Source organism: Gorilla gorilla, chromosome 19 (genome assembly GCF_029281585.2).
Source record: "Gorilla gorilla gorilla isolate KB3781 chromosome 19, NHGRI_mGorGor1-v2.1_pri, whole genome shotgun sequence".
NCBI classification, from domain to species: Eukaryota; Metazoa; Chordata; class Mammalia; order Primates; family Hominidae; genus Gorilla; species Gorilla gorilla.
In genome coordinates, this window is record NC_073243.2 from 111433178 (window position 1) to 111451294 (window position 18117).

Sequence of the window (18117 nt, forward strand, 5' to 3'; positions counted from 1 at the left end):
GTTCAACAGTTGGGCTATTTGGATTATCAAATGTAACAGCTCTTTGCATATAAGGAACCCTATGGGATCTTTCACAGTGTAGAGGTTGTGAAGTTTTCTGAAGCCAAATTTGTTAACATTTCCTTTTGTCTTGCTTAAAAAGGCGTCATTACTCTAAGGTTATACAAATATCCTCCAATACTCTTTGCTTATATAGTTATAACTTTTTTATTTTTACTTTTATTTTTTGAGATGGAATTTCACTCTGTCACCCAGGCTGGAGTGCAGTGGTGCGATCCTGGCTCACTGCAAGCTCCACTTCCCGGGTTCATGCCATTCTTCTGCCTCAGCCTCCCTAGTAGCTGGGACTACAGGCACCGGCCACCACACACGGCTAATTTTTTTTTTTTTTTTTTTTTGTATTTTTAGTAGAGATGGGTTTCACCCTGTTAGCCAGGATGATCTATATCTCCTGACCTCATGATCTGCCTGCCTTGGCCTCCCAAAGTGCTGGGATTACAGACGTGAGCCACCGCACCAGGCCTAGTTATAATTTTTATTTTTATTTTATTTCAATAGTTTTGGGGAACAAGGTGTTTGGTTGCATGGAAAAGATTTTTAGTGTTGATTTCTGAGATTTTGGTGCCCCCACCACCCGAGCAATGTGTACGGTACCCAATGTGTAGTCTTTTATCCATCACCCTCCTCCCACCACTCCCCCGAGTCCCAGAAGCCCATTACAGCATTCTTATGCCGTCGCATCCTCGTAGCTTAGCTTCCACTTGTAAGTGAGATACTACGATGTTTGGTTTTTCATTCTTGAGTTACTTCACTTAGAATAATGGTCTGCAACTCCATCCAGGTTGTGTGAGTGCTGATATTTCATTCCTTTTTATGGCTGAATAGTATTCCATGGTATTTACGTATATACAGATGACAAATATATATCACATTTTCTTTATCCACTGATTTGTTTTAGGCTGGTTTCATATTTTTGCAATTGCAAACTATGTGGCTATAAACATGTGGATGCAAGTATCTTTTTTATAAGATAACTTCTTTTCTTCTGGGTAGATAGCCAGTGGTGGGATTGCTAGATCAGATGAGAGTTCTACCTTTAAGTTCTTTACAGAATCTCTGTACTGTTTTTTATAGTAGTTGTACTAGTTTACATTCCCACTAGCAGTGTAAAAGTGTTCCCTTTTCACCACATCCATGCCAACATCTGTTATTTCTTTATTTTTTAAATTATGGCCATTCTTCCAGGAGTAAGGTGGTATTGCATTGTGGATTTTCTTTGCATTTCCCTGTTAATTAGTGATGTTCAGCATTTTTTCCTATGCTTGTTGGCCATTTGTATATCTTCTGTTGAAAACTGTCTCTTCATGAATGTTGCCCACTTTTTGATGGGATTGGTTTTGTTGTTTGTTTGTTTGTTTGTTTGAGACAGAGTCTCACTCTGTCACCCAGGCTGGAGTGCAGGGACATGATGTTGGCTCGCCGAAGCCTCTGCCTCCTGGGTTGAAGCGATTCTCCTGCATCAGGCTCCCAAGTACCTGGGATTACAGTCACCCACCAGCACGCCCAGCTAATTTTTGTATTGTTAGTAGAGACAAGTTTCACCATGTTGGCCAGGCTGGTCTTGAACTCTTGACTTCAAGTGATCTGCCTGCCCCAGCCTCCGAAAGGACTGGGATTACAGACATGAGCCACCACACCCAATTGGATGATTTGTTTTTTTCTTGTGGATTTGTTTGAGTTCCTTTTAGATTCTAGATATTAGTCCTTTGTCAGATGTACGGATTGTGAATATTTTCTTCCTTTCCCTGGGTTCTATTTAGTCTGCTTATTACTTCTTTTCCTGTGCAGAAGGTACTTATTTAAAATAAAGATAAATTAAGATAAATTGCATCTATTTATCTTTGTTCTTGTTGCATTTGCTTTTGGATTCTTCGTCATGAGCTCTTTGCCGAAGTCAATGCCTAGAAAAGTTTTTCTGATGATATCTTGTAGATTTTTGTGTGCTTTCAGGTCTTAAGTCTTTTATCCATCCTCAGTTGATGTTTGTAAAAGGTGCGAGGAGAGGATCCAGCTTCATTCTTCACATGTGGCTTGTGAATTATCCCAGCACCTTGTATTGAATAGGATTCCCTTCCCCACTTGATGTTTTTTGTTTGTTTGTTGAAGATCGATTGGCGGTAAGTATTTGGCTTTATTTATGGGTTCTCTATTCTGTTCCATTGATCTACACACCTATTTCCATATTAGCACCCTGCTGTTTTGGTAACTCTAGATTTGTAGTATAGTTTGAATTCAGGTAATGTGATGCCTCCAGATTTGTTCTTTTTGATTAGTCTTCCTTGGCTATCTGGGGTCTTTTTTGGTTCCATATGAATTTGAGGATTGTTTTTTTCTAGTTCTGTGAAGAAAGGTGATTCTGCTTTGAGGGGAATTGCATTGAATTTGTGGATTGCTTTGGCAGTGTGGTCATTTTCACAATAGTAATTCTACCCATTCACAGGCCTGGGATGTGTTTCCATTTATTTGCATTTTCTATGTTCACTTTCAGCAGGTTTTTGTAGTTTCCATGTAGAGATATTTCACCTTTTGGGTTAGGTATATTCCTAAGTTGTTTTTTTTTCTTTCAGCTGTTGCAAGAGGGGTTGACTTCTTCATTTGATTCTCAGCTTGGTCATTGTTGGCACATAGCAATGTTACTGGTTTGTGTCCATTGATTTTGTATCCTGAAACTTTACTGAATTCATTTATCAGATTTAGGAGCTTTCTGGATGAGTATTTAGAGTTTTCTAGGTATACAACCGTATCATCAGTGAACAGGGACAATTTGACTTCCTGTTTACCAATTTGGATGCTTTTTCTTTCTCTTCTCTGATTGCTCTGGCTAGGTCTTCCAGTACTGTGTCGAAAGGAAGTGGTGAAAGTGGGCATCCTTGTCTTATTCCAGTTCTGAGGGGCAATGTTTTCAACTTTTCCGCATTCAGTATAATGTTGGCTGTGGGTTTGTCATAGAGGGCTTTTATTACCTTGAGGTATGTCCCTTCTGTGCTGATTTTGATGAGTGTTCTATTTATAAAGGGATGGCAGAGTTTGTCAGATGCTTTTTCTGCATCTATTGAGATGATCTCTGATTTTTTGTTTTTAATTCTGTTTTTGTGAGGTATCACATTTATTGACTTGCATATATTAAACCATTCCTGCATACGTGGTATGAAACCCACTTGACCATGGTGTTATTATCTTTTTGCTATGCTGTTTGTTTCGGTTCGCTAGTATTTTGTTGAGGATTTTTGCATCTATATTCATGAGGGATATTGGTCTGTAGTTTTCTCTTTTTGCTATGTCCTTTCATGGTTTGGGTATTAAGGTGATACTGGCTTCATAGAATGATTTATGGAGCATTCCCTCTTTATCTTTTGTAATAGTTTCCATAAGATTGGTACCAGTCCTTCTTTGGATGCCTGGTAGAATTCAGCTGTGAATACATCCTGGATATTTTAGTTGGCAATTTTCTTATTACTCTTTCAATCTCGCTACTTGTTATTAATCTGTTATGAGTTTCTATTTCTTCCTGATTTAATCTAGGTGGGTTGTATATTTCCAGGAAGTTATCCATCTCCTCTGGATTTTCTAGTTTGTGTGCATAACGGTGTTCATATTGGCCTTAAGTGATCTTTTGTATTCCTGTGGTATCAGTTGTGCTATCTCTCATTTCATTTCTAATTGAGCTTATTTGGATCTTTTCTCTTCTCTTCTTGCTTAATGTTGCTAATGGTCAATCAATTTTGTTTGTATTTTCAGAAAACAGGCTTTTTTATTTATCTTTTGTGGTTTTTTTGTTTTTTTGTTTGTTTGTTTGAATTTCATTTAGTTCTGCTCTGATGTTCGTTATTACTTTTCTTCTGCTGGGTTTGGGTTTGATTCGTTCTTGTTTCTCTGGTTACTTCAGGTGTGACTTTAGATTGTCTGTTTGTGTTCTTTCAGTCTTTTCGATGTGGTCATTTAATGCTGTGAACATTCCTTTTAGCATCACTTTTGCTGTGTCCTAGAGGTTTTGATAAGTCGTGCCACAGTTATTCAGTTTGAAGAACTTTTAAATTTCCCTCTGGATTTCATTGTCGACCCAAAGATCATTCAGAAGCAGTTATTTAATTTCTACATATTTGTGTAATTTCATGGGTTCCTTTTGGAGTTAATTATCAATTTATTCCCCTGTGGTCTGAAAAGATACTTGATGTAATTCTGATTTTCTTCAATTCATTAAACTTGTTTTGTGGCCTATCATATGATGTATCTTGGAGAATGTTCCATGTACTGCTGAAAAGAATGTACATTCTGCAGCTGTTGGGTAGAATGTTCTGTAAATATCTGTCAAGTCCTTTTGTTCTAGGATATAGTTTAAGTTCATTGTTTCTTTGTTGCCTTTGTGTCTTGATGACCTGTCTAGTGCTATCAGTGCAGTATTGTGTCCATCACTATAATTGTGTTTTCGTCAGTCTCATTTCTTATGTCCAGTAAGAATTGTTTTATAAATTTGGCAGGTCCCTCGTTAGGTGCATATATAGTTAGGATAGTGATATTTTTCCTTTTGGAGTGATTCTTTTATCATCGTATAATGTTGCTCTTTGTCTTTCTTAACTGTTGTGGCTTTAAAGTCTGTTGAGTCTGGTATCAGAATAGTTCCTCCTGCCTGCTGTTGGTTTCCATTTGTATGGAATATCTTTTCCGCCACTTTACCTTAAGTTTATTTCAGTCCTTATACATTAGGTGTGTCTCTTGAAGACAGCAGATACTTGGTTGTTGGATTTTTCTCCATTCTTCCACTTGTATTTTTTAGATGGTGCTTATAGGCCATTTACATTCAGTGTTAGCATTTGGATGTGAGGTACTGTTTTATTGATCATGCTAGTTGTTGCCTGAATACCTTGGTTTTTTAATTTGTGTTACTGTTTTCTCAGTCCTGTAAGATTTATGCTTTAAGGAGGTTCTGTTTTGGTGTATTTTGAGGTTTTGTTTTAAGATTTGGAACTCCTTTTAGTATTTCTTGTAGGACTGACTTGTTAGTGGCTAGTTGTCTCAGCATTTGTTGTTCTGAAACAGACATTTTCTCTACTTCATTTAGGAAACCTAGTTTTGCTGAATACAAAATTATTGGCTGTTAATTATTTTGTTTGGAGAGGCTAGAGATAGGACCCCAATCCCTTCTAGTGTGTAGAGTTTCTGCTGAGAAATCTGCTGCTAATATGAGAGGTTTTCCTTTAGAGGTTACCTGATGTTTTGCCTCCCAGCTCTTAAGATTCTTTGATTTGTGTTGACTTTAGATAACCTGATGACCATGTGCCTCGGTGATGATCTTTTTGCAATGAATTTCCCAGGCATTCTTTGAGCTTCTTGTCTTTGGATGTCTAGAACTCTAGCAAGGCCAGGGAAGGTTTCCTTGATCATTTCCTCAAATAAGTTTTCCAAACTTGTAGACTTGTCTGCTTTGTCAGGAACACTATTTTTAGGTTTGGCTGTTTAACATAATCCCTAAGTTCCTGGGGGCTTTGTTCTTTTTTAAAATTATCTTTTTCCTCTTTGTCTGGCTGGGTTATTTAAAAAGCCTTGTTTTTGAGGTCTGAAGTTCTTCGTTCTACTTGTTAGATCCTGCTGTTGAAAGTTTCTGGTGCATTTTCCATTTCTCTTAGTGTGTCTTTTGTTCCAGAAGTTGTGACTGTGTTTTCTTTAGGATCTCTATTTCCCTGGAGCATTTTTCATCTATATCCTGTATTGATTTTTAAATTTCTTTAAGTTGGTTATCACCTGTCTTTGGTATCTCCTTGAGTAGTTTAATAATCAACCTTCTGAATTCTTTCCAGCAATTCTGATTTTCTTCTTGGTTTGGATCTCTCACTGGGGAGCTACTGCGGTCTTTTGAGGGTGGAATAGAGCCCTGTTTCATGATATTACCAGGATTACTTGTCTGATTCCTTCTCATGTGTGTAGATTATTTCAGTGGGAAAATCTGGAACTCAAGGCTGCTGGTCAGATTCGTTAGTCCCATGGGGTGGTCCCTGATTTGTGCACTCCCCCTTCCCCTAGAGATGGAGCTTCCTGCAAACCAGACAGCAGTGATTGCTATTGTTCTTCTGGGTCTCTCCGCCCAGCAGGGCTACCAGGCTGGTGCTGGGTAATGTCTGCACAGAGTCCTGTGATGTGATCCGTCCTCAGGTCTCCCAGCTGTGGATGCCATCACCTGCTCCGGTGGAGGTGACAGGGGACTGAAGTGGACTCTGTGGGGGTCCTCGGCGGTCGATAGGTTTACTGTGCTGACTTTCTCAGAGGCTGGTTATTCTAGCAGTGAAGTTGTCACATGGGCAGACTCAGGACCTCTGGTTATTCAGGATGTTGCAGGAGGTGGAATAAGCTCTTGTTTTCTCCTTCCTAGGAGCAGGGTTGTTCTGTCATGAGTTGCTGTCATGTCCTGAGCTGACTGGCCTCCAGCCAGGAGGTGGCACTTTTGAGACAGCAGCAGAGTTGTCACCTGTTCTGTGGAATTTGCAGTGGCCTATGGCATCTTCCAAATGCTCTATGACTTTTTTTGTTTTTTCTGGTATGCTGCTGTGGTGGTTCCTGGAGTGAAAGGCCACAGTATGAGTCTCCACATGCTGTTCTGTCTCTCCATGTGGGAGCTGCATATCAGACCTGTCTCCCATCTGCCATCAACCTTCAGAACCCGTCTTAGGCACTGGTGTAGGGCAGGTCTCACACGGTGGGTGGAGGCACTGCTTTGCATCGTCCCAGTGGCACAGATCCATGGTCCTTTACATGAGGAGCTTCTTACGTTTGCCACTGCACATAACGCAGGAGTACTCAGACAACCTCCCAGGAGCTGCTGGTCTACAAGTTTCTGAGACATGTGTGCCCCGCAGCAGTGGTGCTGACATGATGCGGTGCAGCCTCCAGTGCCACCCTGAGGCCCCCAACAAAGCTGAGATGAGTTTCTCTCCTTCTTCCTGTCCCACCAGAGTCAAGGCCAAGAGCTCCCTGCTGATTCACAAGCACTTATGTCACTTCTGCACTTCAGTAAACCAGGATGGGGATTCGACGGCACGGGTAAGTTGCAGTCACCAGCGATGCACCCCGAGGACAGGGCCGTGTGCAGAATATGTGGTCTCGGGTCCCCCAAGCTGAGGTTAAGGCAGTATTCAGAATGGAAGCACTCTGTGTCCAAGGGTGCTGCTCACATGGGAATGATGGTGGGTGGAGCACAGAAGAGAGATGGAGTGAGAGGCAGGAATGCTTCCCAGCTGTGGGTGACAGAGACAGATGGGTACCAAAGTGGGAGCCCCCAGCACTGGAGCACCACCATCAGGCTGTGGTGATGGGCAGATGCCCAAGGCAGGCTCTGAAGTGCCCAGAACATGCAGCGAGGGACAGTGCTGTGATAAAGGATGGAGGGAAATTGGTAGCCATGGCAGAAGCCGTGTGCTGTTTTTTTTTTAAATAAAATGCTTAGGAAAGACTGTGTGTAGGAGACAGATGGGAATAGACGTGTGTGGGGTCACACATACAAGTGTATGGTGTGTGGTTGCACATATGTGGGGGGGTGTGGTTGTGTGTGTGGTTTTGTGTGTGGTGTGTGGTCACGTGTATATGTGTGTGAATGGTGTGTGTTTGTTACATGGACTCTGTGTCCATCCTTCACAGGAAAAGACCAGCGTGGCTGCCGGCTTTAGGGCCACATATTTCTGTTCCTGCTCTGGGGTCAGCTTCCAGTGGTTTCTGCTGGGTCATTATTTATTTTTTAGAGATGGGATCTCACTCCATCACCCAGCATAGATTGCAGTGGTGGGATAATGGCTCACTGCAGCCTCCAACTCCTGGGCTCAAGCAATCTTCCCACCTTAGCCTCCTGAGTAGCTGAAAGTACAAGCGTATGCCACCACGCCCAGCCAATTTATTTTTTATTTTTTATTTCTTAAGAGATGGGATCTCACTCTATTGTCCAGGCTTGTTTGGAACTTCTCATCTCAAGTGATTCCTTGACCTCAGCCTCTAATAGCACAGGGATTAGAGGCGTGAGCCACCACGCCAGGCTGCAGGCTGGTCCTTTTGAGCAGGTTTTGTCATGGGGCCAGCTTCTGCAGGTTACAGGTGTGTTCTCCTTCCCTGTGGGGGCAAGGCCGCCTCACCACACTTCCCCAGGATTTCAGGGAACAGGCTCCTGTGACTTGGAAATAAAAAGGGATCAGCCCAGCCTGGAGGAACAGCGACGCTGGCGTCGAAGCCTTGCCCCTTGCCTGCACTTCCAGCAAAGATATGGAGACACACTCAGTGGAAATTGATTGAGCCCCCAGCCCACCCCCACCCAGACTCAGCCACCAAAGTTCCCTCACTCCATGTGGCACACGGGCTCACGGGAGTTTCTCTGCCTGTGTTTGTCCACGTTGACTCCTTCTGCGCAGGTGCATTTGTGAGTCCCCTCAGTGTCTCTGCAGCATCTATGTGTGGATGAATAGTGAAGCCACATGAGGCCTGATCTGAAGCAGAGAAGATCTGCTCAGCATCACGTTGAATCCCAAGCCCGCATCTCCGTGGGCTCCAGGACAATCCTATGAAAATGACACCGTTGGTTCATTGTTCACATCGGGGAGGAGAATTCCGTCTGAAAATGAGCGTGACTTCACTGACACCCGCATCCATGAGCTCCACAGATCTACAGTCCATCGCCTCCCCTTCGAGTCGGCCCAGGGCTGCAGACAGCGTTGTCCATAGAAGATGCTCTGACTAGATGAATGGAACAAACTGGAAACTCCAGAAACAAGCCCTTCTTTACATTTCTGGTGTTTGGCTTAAATGGAAGGTGCCAAGGTGAGGCAATGGGGAGACATGGAAGGGTTTGTAATGAGTGTGCTGCAGCAGCTGGATAACCACATGCCAAACACACACACACAGCTCAGTCCCACCTAGAAAGCAGTGCACAATCCATCAGAGACCAAATATTAAGCGGGGGAAACTTTCAGATTTCTACAAAAATCCTAGAATATCTCTGGGGTCTTGTGTTAGGCAAACTCTTCTTTGATAGATACCAAAAACACTATTTCACAAAACGGATACATTCGACTTTAAGCATTTAAAATTACTTCTTCCATTGTCACCAGTAAAAGAATGAAAACATAAGCCACAGGCTGAAATAAAATATTTACAAGTCATATGCTTTTATCCAGAATATTTAAAGAACCATGAAAACTCAAAAATACACAACAGCTCAGTTTTCAAATAGGCGAAAGGTTGAACACGTTCTTCACCAAGGCAACAATATCCATGAGAAATAAAGCCCACAAAATGGTGCTCAACATCATTTGCCACCAGGGAACCACCAGCTAAAATCACAGTAAGATACTGCTGCACCCCATTAGAGTAGCTGCAAGAAAACAGATTAAGGATACCATCCAGGCACAAAGCTTCACCCCTCAAATCCCAGAGCTTTGGGTGGCTCACAAGGCAGGAGGATCCCTTGAGGCCAGGAGTTTGAGACCAGTCTGGGCAACATAGCAAGACCCTGCCTCTAAAAAATATAAATAAAAAAAGATGATCATTACTAAGTGTTGGTGAAGAGTTTGGAGAACTGGAAGTCTCATCCATTGCTCATGGGGATGAAAGATGATGCCACATTGGCGAGCAGTTTGGCAAAGCTTCAGATGCTGAGCATATACTTATCATATGGCCCAGCACTCCCACTCCCAGGTTCTTACCCAAGAGCACTGAGAACAACATGTGTGTGTACATGTAGCAGGTGTTTTTCTTTGCGAGAGCTTCCACAAGCAGGAACCACACATGGGGTGTTGGAACAAGAAATGTATTTTCTCACCTATCTGCAGGCTGGAAGTCCCAGAGCACAGTGTCTGCAGGGTTGGTTTCTCCCAAGGCCTCTCTCCTTGCCTTGTAGACGGCCACCTGTTCTCTGTGTCCTCTCACGGTCTTCCCTCTGTCTGTGTCTCTGTCATAATCTCCCCTTCATAAAAGGACACCAGTCACTCTGGATTAGGGCTCACTCTAATAGCCTCATCTAACATCCATTACCTCTTTCAAGACCCTGTCTCCACATATAGTCACATTCTGAGGTACCGGGTGTTAGGATGTCAACCTATGAATTTGGAGGAGGATATAGTTCAGCCCACAATACAAGGATTGGGAGGAAGTGTGCTGTGTCACCACTGAGATCCTATTCCATGATCCAGGCAACCTTGAAGTACCATTACTCAGAACTGACTGTCAGAACTGACTAGAAATGGACTTGAATTTTTTTTAAGAATAAGTTCAATGTCAATTCATTCTATGAATTTTGCTTCACTTCCCCACAGGAAGGGGATGAAGACCCGTGTCCATCTGCACTTGGGTGAGTTTGTAAGTTTAATGGGATTATTTTACCTGTTAGTAACATAGTTATACACTCGTCTCATCTCGAATTACTTAGGAAAATATGTCATCCATTTAATGTCTTCAAATATCCTGAAGTGCCAGGAGGTGGCACTTTCGAGAGAGCAGCAAAACTGTCACCTGTCCTGTGGAATCACAGCAGCCTGCGGCTTCTTTTAAAGGCTCTGTGATTTGTTGTTGTTGTTTTTTTCCTGGTACGCTCCTTGGTGGTTCCTGCGGCAAAAGTCCACAGTATGAGTGTCCACATGCTGTTCTCTGTCCTGGTGGGAGCTGCACATCAGCCCTGTCTCCTGTCTGCCATCAGCCCTGCACGCTTTCACTTGATGCTTCCCAAAACAGTTGTGTTGTGTAGTGGAGATCAGAAGGGTAGTTCACACCCCTTCAGCAGCAAAGAAGCAGTCCTGAATATTGAATCTTTGCAGTTTCCATCCTAAATGCCTTGGCTGAGCCGCCATCTCCTTGTTTCAGTGCTGGGCGCCACAGGCCTGCAGCTTCTTAGGCTCTGGGAGGAGGCGCAGTGGAAATTGAGGTCGCCGTGAGGTCGCTCCGATGTCGCCGTACACTGTTGCTGCCTGGCTACCTTCCCATCTCTGTCATCGTGGAGAGTGTGGGCAGGGGACCCCTGGCCCTCTGCCTTCTTCTCCTGCCCCGGGGGGAGCAGCAGAGAGCCAAGGGGCTGGAGGAGGGTAAAGACGTTATTCATATTTCTATTTGCTTCCTTTACATTTTGATTTTTCAGGCCAGTTGGGATTTATTGTTGTATTCAGGGAGATAAGAGATAAGGTTATTTTATCCCAACGAAGTAACTATTGGTTTTCACCTCATGTATTAAATATTGCACCTTTCCCCATCAAATTGAAAGGCCCCTTTTCTGGTTCACTGTGTTTCCCTAAACACAGGCCCAGGTCTGTGTCTGTCTCTTGGGTCTGTGTCCTGGAGGTGCACCATCTGTTTAAATTACAGAACCTTATTTAGCTACTATATTTTAATATCCTGCAGGCAAATAAGCCTCTAAAGGTTTTTTCATTTTTCATTTACTTTCGACAATTCTTACACATTTATTTTTCCATATGAGCTTTCAGATGACTTTGTCCAGTTCCTAGACACATGAAATTCAAGTTGCAGTTACAGTAGTTACACACTTTCCATTGGGAGGGGCCCACATCACAGCCCCCACAGAGAAGCAGCAAAGGTCCTGGAAGTCAGGGTCTCCACCATGGCCAGAAAGTGGAGTGCAGCCCCCCTTCCCCAGGTGTGCACCAGCCCCACCCCTCACAGACACCGGCAGGGGCTCGGCCCAAACCTTCCTGGGCAGAAGAGACAGGGCCTGTGTCCCTGGAAATGTCACCGTCCCTTACTCCACAGCCAGGGGGCAAAGAGCTTCCCTGGATCAGGACAAGGCCCTGTTGGTAATGATCACAACTGCAGAAAATTCATGCAGACTTTTGCTTAGTTCAGCAGTCGAGATGTATGGCTTACTGGGAAAAGTTCATTCCCTTTCAAACGACCCATTAAGTCTTCTATGAAATTGCTTTTCTTAGAAGGGTGATTGGCAAAACTACTGTGTAGATCTGAAGCACTTGAATATCACTTTGAACTATCATGTAACTATGGTCTTTTAAGTAAAATATAAAAATGCTTTCTCTGTGATGCATTTTGGGCAAGATTAATAGAAATGTAACTATAACCGGAATTGCAAACTTTCTCTCTAACACCAAAACAAAAGGAAAAACTAAAGTTGTGTAATGATTGCCAAATCAATATGTATACATTGTAGAAAATTTGGGAACGACAAAGATTCCCAGGTAAAAATGAAAGTCACCTGACCCACCTGACACCCCGTGACATGTATGATGTGCTGTTTTATAAAATTACAGTCACCTTGTAGCCCATTGTAGACCAGCTACACTAACGGAGGACACTACCTGTCTAAGGCACTGGTCTAGGGTGGGGTTCGCAGACTTCAGGGAGGTACTGCTTTACAGAATCCAAGTGGGAAGGAGTCCTGGTCCTTTACACGAGAAGCTCCTTCTGTTTCCCACTGTGCAGTAACCCGCTAGCACTCACACAACCTCCCGGGAGCTGCTGGTCTCCAGGTTCTGAGACACGTGTGCCCCACAGCAGTGGTGTTTACAGGACACACTGTAGCCTCCAGTGCCGCCCTGAGCCCCCCACAAAACTGAGATGTGTTTCTTTCCTTCTGCTTGGCCCACCAGAGCCACGGCCAGGAACTCCCTGCTGATTTGCAGGCGCCTGTGTCAGTTCTCCACTCGTGTACACCCAGACGGGGGATCGATGGCACAGGTAAGTCGCAATCGGCCCGAGTACGACAGGTAAGTCGCAATCTGCACACAGCCCGAGGACAGGGCCATGTGCAGAATGTGTGGTCTGAGGTCCCCCAAGCTGAGGTTAAGGTAGTATTCAAAATGGAAGCACTCTGTGTCCAAGGGTGCTGCTCACATGGGAATGATGGTGGGTGGAGCACAGAAGAGAGATGGAGTGAGAGGCAGGAATGCTTCCCAGCTGTGGGTGACAGAGACAGACGGGTACCAAAGTGGAAGCCCTCAGCACTGCAGTGCCACCATCAGGCTGCGGTGATGGGCAGATGCCCAGGGCAGGCTCTGAAGTGCCCAGAACATGCAGTGAGGGACAGTGCTGTGATAAAGGATGGAGGGAAATTGGTAGCCATGGCAGAAGCTGTGTGCTGTGGTTTTAAAATAAAATGCTTAGGAAAGACTGTGTGTAGGAGACAGATGGGAATAGAGATGTGTGTGTGGTCACATGTGCACGTATGTGTTGGTGTGTGATGTGGGTGTGGTTTTGTGTGTGGTGTGTGGTCACGTATATGTGTGTGAATGGTGTGTGTTTGTTACATGGATACATGGACTCTGTGTCCATCCTTCACAGGAAAAGCCCTGTGTGGCTGCTGGCTTTAGGGCCACATATTTCTGTTCCTGCTCTGGGGTCAGCTTCCAGCGGTTTCTACTGGGTTGTTATTTATTTTTTGGAGATGGGATCTCACTCTGTCACCCAGCATGGATTACAGTGGTGGGATAATGGCTCACTGCAGCCTCCACCTCCTGGGCTGAAGCAGTCTTCCCACCTCAGCCTCCCGAGTAGCTGAAACTACAGGCGTGTGCCACCACACCCAGCCAATTTATTTCTTATTTCTTAAGAGATGGGGTCTCACTCTGTTGCCTGTGCTGGTTTGGAACTTCTGGTCTCAAGCAAGCCTCTGGCCTCAGCCTCCCATAGCAGGGTGATTACAGGCATGAGCCACTGTGCTAGGCTGTGGGGGAATCCACCTGAGAAGGCTTTGTGAGGCGGCCAGCTTCTGGAGGTTACAGGTGTCTTCTCCTTCCCTGTTGGGGCAGGGCCGCCTCACCACACTTCCCCAGGACTTCAGGGAACAGGCTCTTGAGACTTGGAAATGAAAAGGGATCAGCCAGCCTGGAGGAACAGCGATGCTGGCGTCCAAGCCTTGCCCCTTCCCTGCACTTCCAGCAAAGATACGGAGACACTCAGTGGAAACCGATTGGGCCCCCAGCCTGCCCCGCCCAGACTCACCCACCAACGTCCCCTCACTCCATGTGGCACACAGGCTCACAGTATTTTCTCTGCCTGCAATCGTCCACGTGCACACCTGCTGCCGGGGTGCAATTGTGAGTCCCCTCGGTCTCTCTGCAGCGTCTCGGTGTAGATGACGATTTACAGTCACCCTTGTGTGAAGCCACATGAGGCCTGTTCTGAAGCAGAGAAGATCTGCTCAGCATCACGTTGAATCCCAAGCCCGCGTCTCCGTGGGCTCCAGGACAGTCCTATGAAAATGACACCGTTGGTTCATTGTTCACATCGGGGAGGAGAATTCCGTCTGAAAATGAGCGTGACTTCACTGACACCCGCGTCCATGGCACAGCCCTGTGCTGAGCTCCACAGACCTACAGTCCATCGCCTCCCCTTTGAGTGGGCCCACGGCTGCAGACAGCATTGTCCAAAGAAGACACCCTGACTAGATGAATGGAACAAACTGGAAACTCCAGAAACAAGCCCTTCTTTACATTTCTGGTGTTTGGCTTAAATGGAAGGTGCCAAGGTGAGGCAATGGGGAGACATGGAAGGGTTTGTAATGAGTGTGCTGCAACAGCTGGATAACCACATGCCAAACACACACACACAGCTCAGTCCCACCTAGAAAGCAGTGCACAATCCATCAGAGACCTCATATTTAGAGAGGAAAGTTTAACCTCCCTAGAAAACTCACAGAATATGTTTTTTTAATACTAAATATACAGTTGTCCTCTTAAATTGGTTAAGAGCACAAAATGTAACAGGCAGAAGGCCTGTTTCAAACAAATTAAAAAGCTATGTGTCTTTAAAATGTGTTTTTAAAGTTTTCCCCAAGTGAGATATATACATACCCACAAAAATAGTGCGTGAAGGAAAGCTGTCATACGGAAGGAGTTGTGTCCTGAATTCTTCAAGGAAACACATGTGGAAATATGAATTGATAGAGACAGCAACACATGAATAATTTTTTAAAATTGAATCTTAAAATGCTGCATGGCACAAAGCTATAGTATATAAAGTATTGATAAGTACAAAGGGAAAAGTCTGTACAGCTTTTAGCAAAAATGCTTTTGCAGAAAAGCAAATTAAAATAATGCAAACAGCATACCGAGGTGGCCACAGCTTGACCTCAGAGCTACAACTTCTCGTATCTGTGTCAGAAAATCCTATGTATCCAGAATAGAGTAAAATTTCAGGACAAAACATGGACTTTTTAACAGTTCTTACTTTACCCATTTTAAGTTCTTTTTATCTCCCCTACCCCCCAGGGCAGTAATTCAGCAAGATCCAGCAGAAAGAGGGCTACCTTTAGAATTGGCTATTTGATGTTTCTTCCCATGGGGAGAGTGTCATGGAGCCTGGACATTTCAGGCTCATGCATCCGTGACCAGTCTCCACTGGGGTCAGAAAAATTCAGCCATAGACTTGGTGAACTTGGCTTTCCGCTGCTGCTTTGTTCTCCTGCTGATAAAGGTCAGCTTCAGGGTGTATCTGCCATCAAACCTTTTAAGACTGGAGGGCAGCTCCCAAATAGCATCAGAATCCACTCCCGTAGGCTCTTTTCTGTGGGCCACGAGAAAGATGATCTTCTCCTTAGATGAGGTCTAAATAGTCAGAATTCCCATCATCACAAAGCCAAAACGGGCTTGGACTCTGGAAAGGGATGCATATAATCCCAAGTCACAGCCACTATGGCAAAGCAACAGGAGATTGTACAGATGGTGAGGTGACCGTCAATTAGACAAAAATTCTCCACGTATTTGTATTTTTCCAGAAGTATCTTTTTGGCAGAATCATCCAGAGTTTTTCACAGCTGATCCATCCCACTTGTCAGTTTTTCCAGGCATATCACCTATCTTCGACTTATCCAACATGCCGCTACGGCCACTGCCTGTCCCGCAGCTGGAACCCCCGCCAACCCCACCACCGCCTGCGCTACCGCCCCTCCTCCCGCCCGTGCAGCTGCTGCCACCATGTTGTCCGCCTCTGAGTCTCCCTCCAGAGAATATCTTTGTGATCTTCTGTTAAGCAATGTCTTCTTTGATAGATCCCAAAAACATTATTTCCGAAAAAAGAAGAATAAATTTGACTGTAAGCATTTAAAAATTTCCCTTCAATTGACACCATTAAGAGAATGAAAATATAAGCCACAGACTGAAATAAAATATTTTCAAGTCATATACTTGTATCCAGAATATTTAAAGAATTTTCAAAACTCAGCAATAAGAAAACTCTGTTTTCAAATGGGCAAAAGATTTGAACACAAAACTTCCACAAGGCAATAATATGAACGTCAAAGCACATGAAAAGCTGCTCAACATCATTTCCCATCAGGGATCCACGAGCTAAAACCACAATAAGATAGCATGGCACCCATGTTAGAAAGGCTACAATAAAAATGATCAACAAGATAAGCCAGGCACAGTGCCTCATGCCTGAAATCCCAGCACTTTCGGAGTCCAAGGAGGCAGAAGGATGGTTGGAGGCTAGGAGTTTGAGACCAGCCTGGGCAACCTATCTTTAAAAAAGTTAATTTTTAAAAAGATGAACAATACCAAGTGTTGGTGAATATGTGGGAGAATTGGAAGTCTCATCCATTGCTGATGGGGATGAGAGATGATGCCACATCACCAAGCAGTTTGGCAAAGCTTCTGATGCTGAGTAGGTACTTATGATATGACCCAACACTCTCACCCCCAGATTCTTACCCAAGAGCAATGAAAGCAAGACTCTGTCTCTAAAAAATATAATTAAAAAGAAGATGAACAATACCAAGTGTTAGTGAAGACATCGGAGAACTGGAAGTCTCATCCATTGCTCATGGGGATGGAAAATGATGCCACATCGGCGAGCAGTTTGGCAAAGTTTCAAATGCTGAGCATATACTTATAATATGACTGAGCACTCCCACTCCCAGGTTCTTAACCAAGAGCACTGAAAAAAACATGTGTGTGCACAAGTCGCAGGTGTTTTTCTTTGCTAGAGCTTCCACAAGCAGGAACCACACATGGGGCGTTGGAACAAGAAATGTATTTTCTCACCTATCTGCAGGCTGGAGGTCCCAGAGCAGTGTCTGCAGGGTTGGTTTCTCCCAAGGCCTCTCTCCTTGCCTTGTAGACGGCCACCTGTTCTCTGTGTCCTCTCACGGTCTTCCCTCTGTCTGTGTCTCTGTCATAATCTCCCCTTCATAAAAGGACACGAGTCACTCTGGATTAGTGCTCACTCTAATACCCTCATCTAACATCCATTACCTCTTTCAAGACCCTGTCTCCACATATAGTCACGTTCTGAGGTGCTGGGTGTCAGGATGTCAACCTGTGAATTTGGAGGAGGATATAGTTCAGCCCATAATACAAGGATTGGGAGGAAGGGTGCTGTGCCACCACTGAGATCCTATTCCATGATCCAGGCATTCTTGAAGTACCATTACTCAGAACTGACTAGTAATGAACTTGAATTTTGTTTAAGAATAAGTTTAATGTCAACAAGGTCTTTGTTCATCCTATGAATTTTGCATCCCTTCCCCCCACAGGAAGCAGATGATGCCCCGAGTACATCTACACCTGGGTAAGTTCGTAAGTTTAACGGGAACGTTTTATCTGTCTCTACACTTGCCTGAACTCAAATTACCTAGGAAAATATGTCCTCTATTTAACATGTTCAAATATTCTGATGACATAAGGGAAAGTAGAAATGCTTCACTGAATATTTATAGCCATTCATGTAGCTTATTGCACTGATCTTACTTGAAAAAATTATAGAATTCTTTATAACTAACATTTGAACTTATGCACAAAAATAAGGCCAAGCGTAGTTATTTTCTTTCTTTAAACACATGTAATGTTGTGAGCCTGAATGTTTTTTAATGTTTCTAATAGTGTTTCATTGAGAGTCAGACTTGTCATTTCAACTCTAAATACATCCACTGATGACAGCTCTGCCCCAACACTGCACAATTCCAGCCCAACTGCACACCACTTTTTCACCCTCCAAACTACAAAGCTGAAAGAAGACCCTTATAAAGAGGACCATGATCCAGTTTTAAGCACACATTCTAAAGGGTACCCTGTTCCCATGATGAAATAAAATTGTGCAGCCATGACAAATGCATATTCTTCCCAGAGAATCTCA

The 18117-nt window shown here is 44.1% G+C and overlaps 1 protein-coding gene across 10 annotated transcripts in view; it reads left to right on the forward strand.

Annotated features, from left to right (window-relative positions):
• Window positions 1-18117, forward strand: part of LOC134756444 (palmitoyltransferase ZDHHC11) — an 80392-nt gene that overhangs the window by 41183 nt on the left and 21092 nt on the right. For 4 of the 10 annotated variants that reach the window (XM_063700872.1, XM_063700871.1, XM_063700870.1 and 1 more), the window contains 4 exons: window positions 7005-7092; window positions 10344-10378; window positions 12636-12723; window positions 17519-17553. In XM_063700872.1, coding sequence (XP_063556942.1) covers window positions 7005-7092; window positions 10344-10378; window positions 12636-12723; window positions 17519-17553 — 246 coding nt within the window. The other 6 variants (XR_010131860.1, XR_010131859.1, XR_010131861.1 and 3 more) reach the window with 6 other exon arrangements.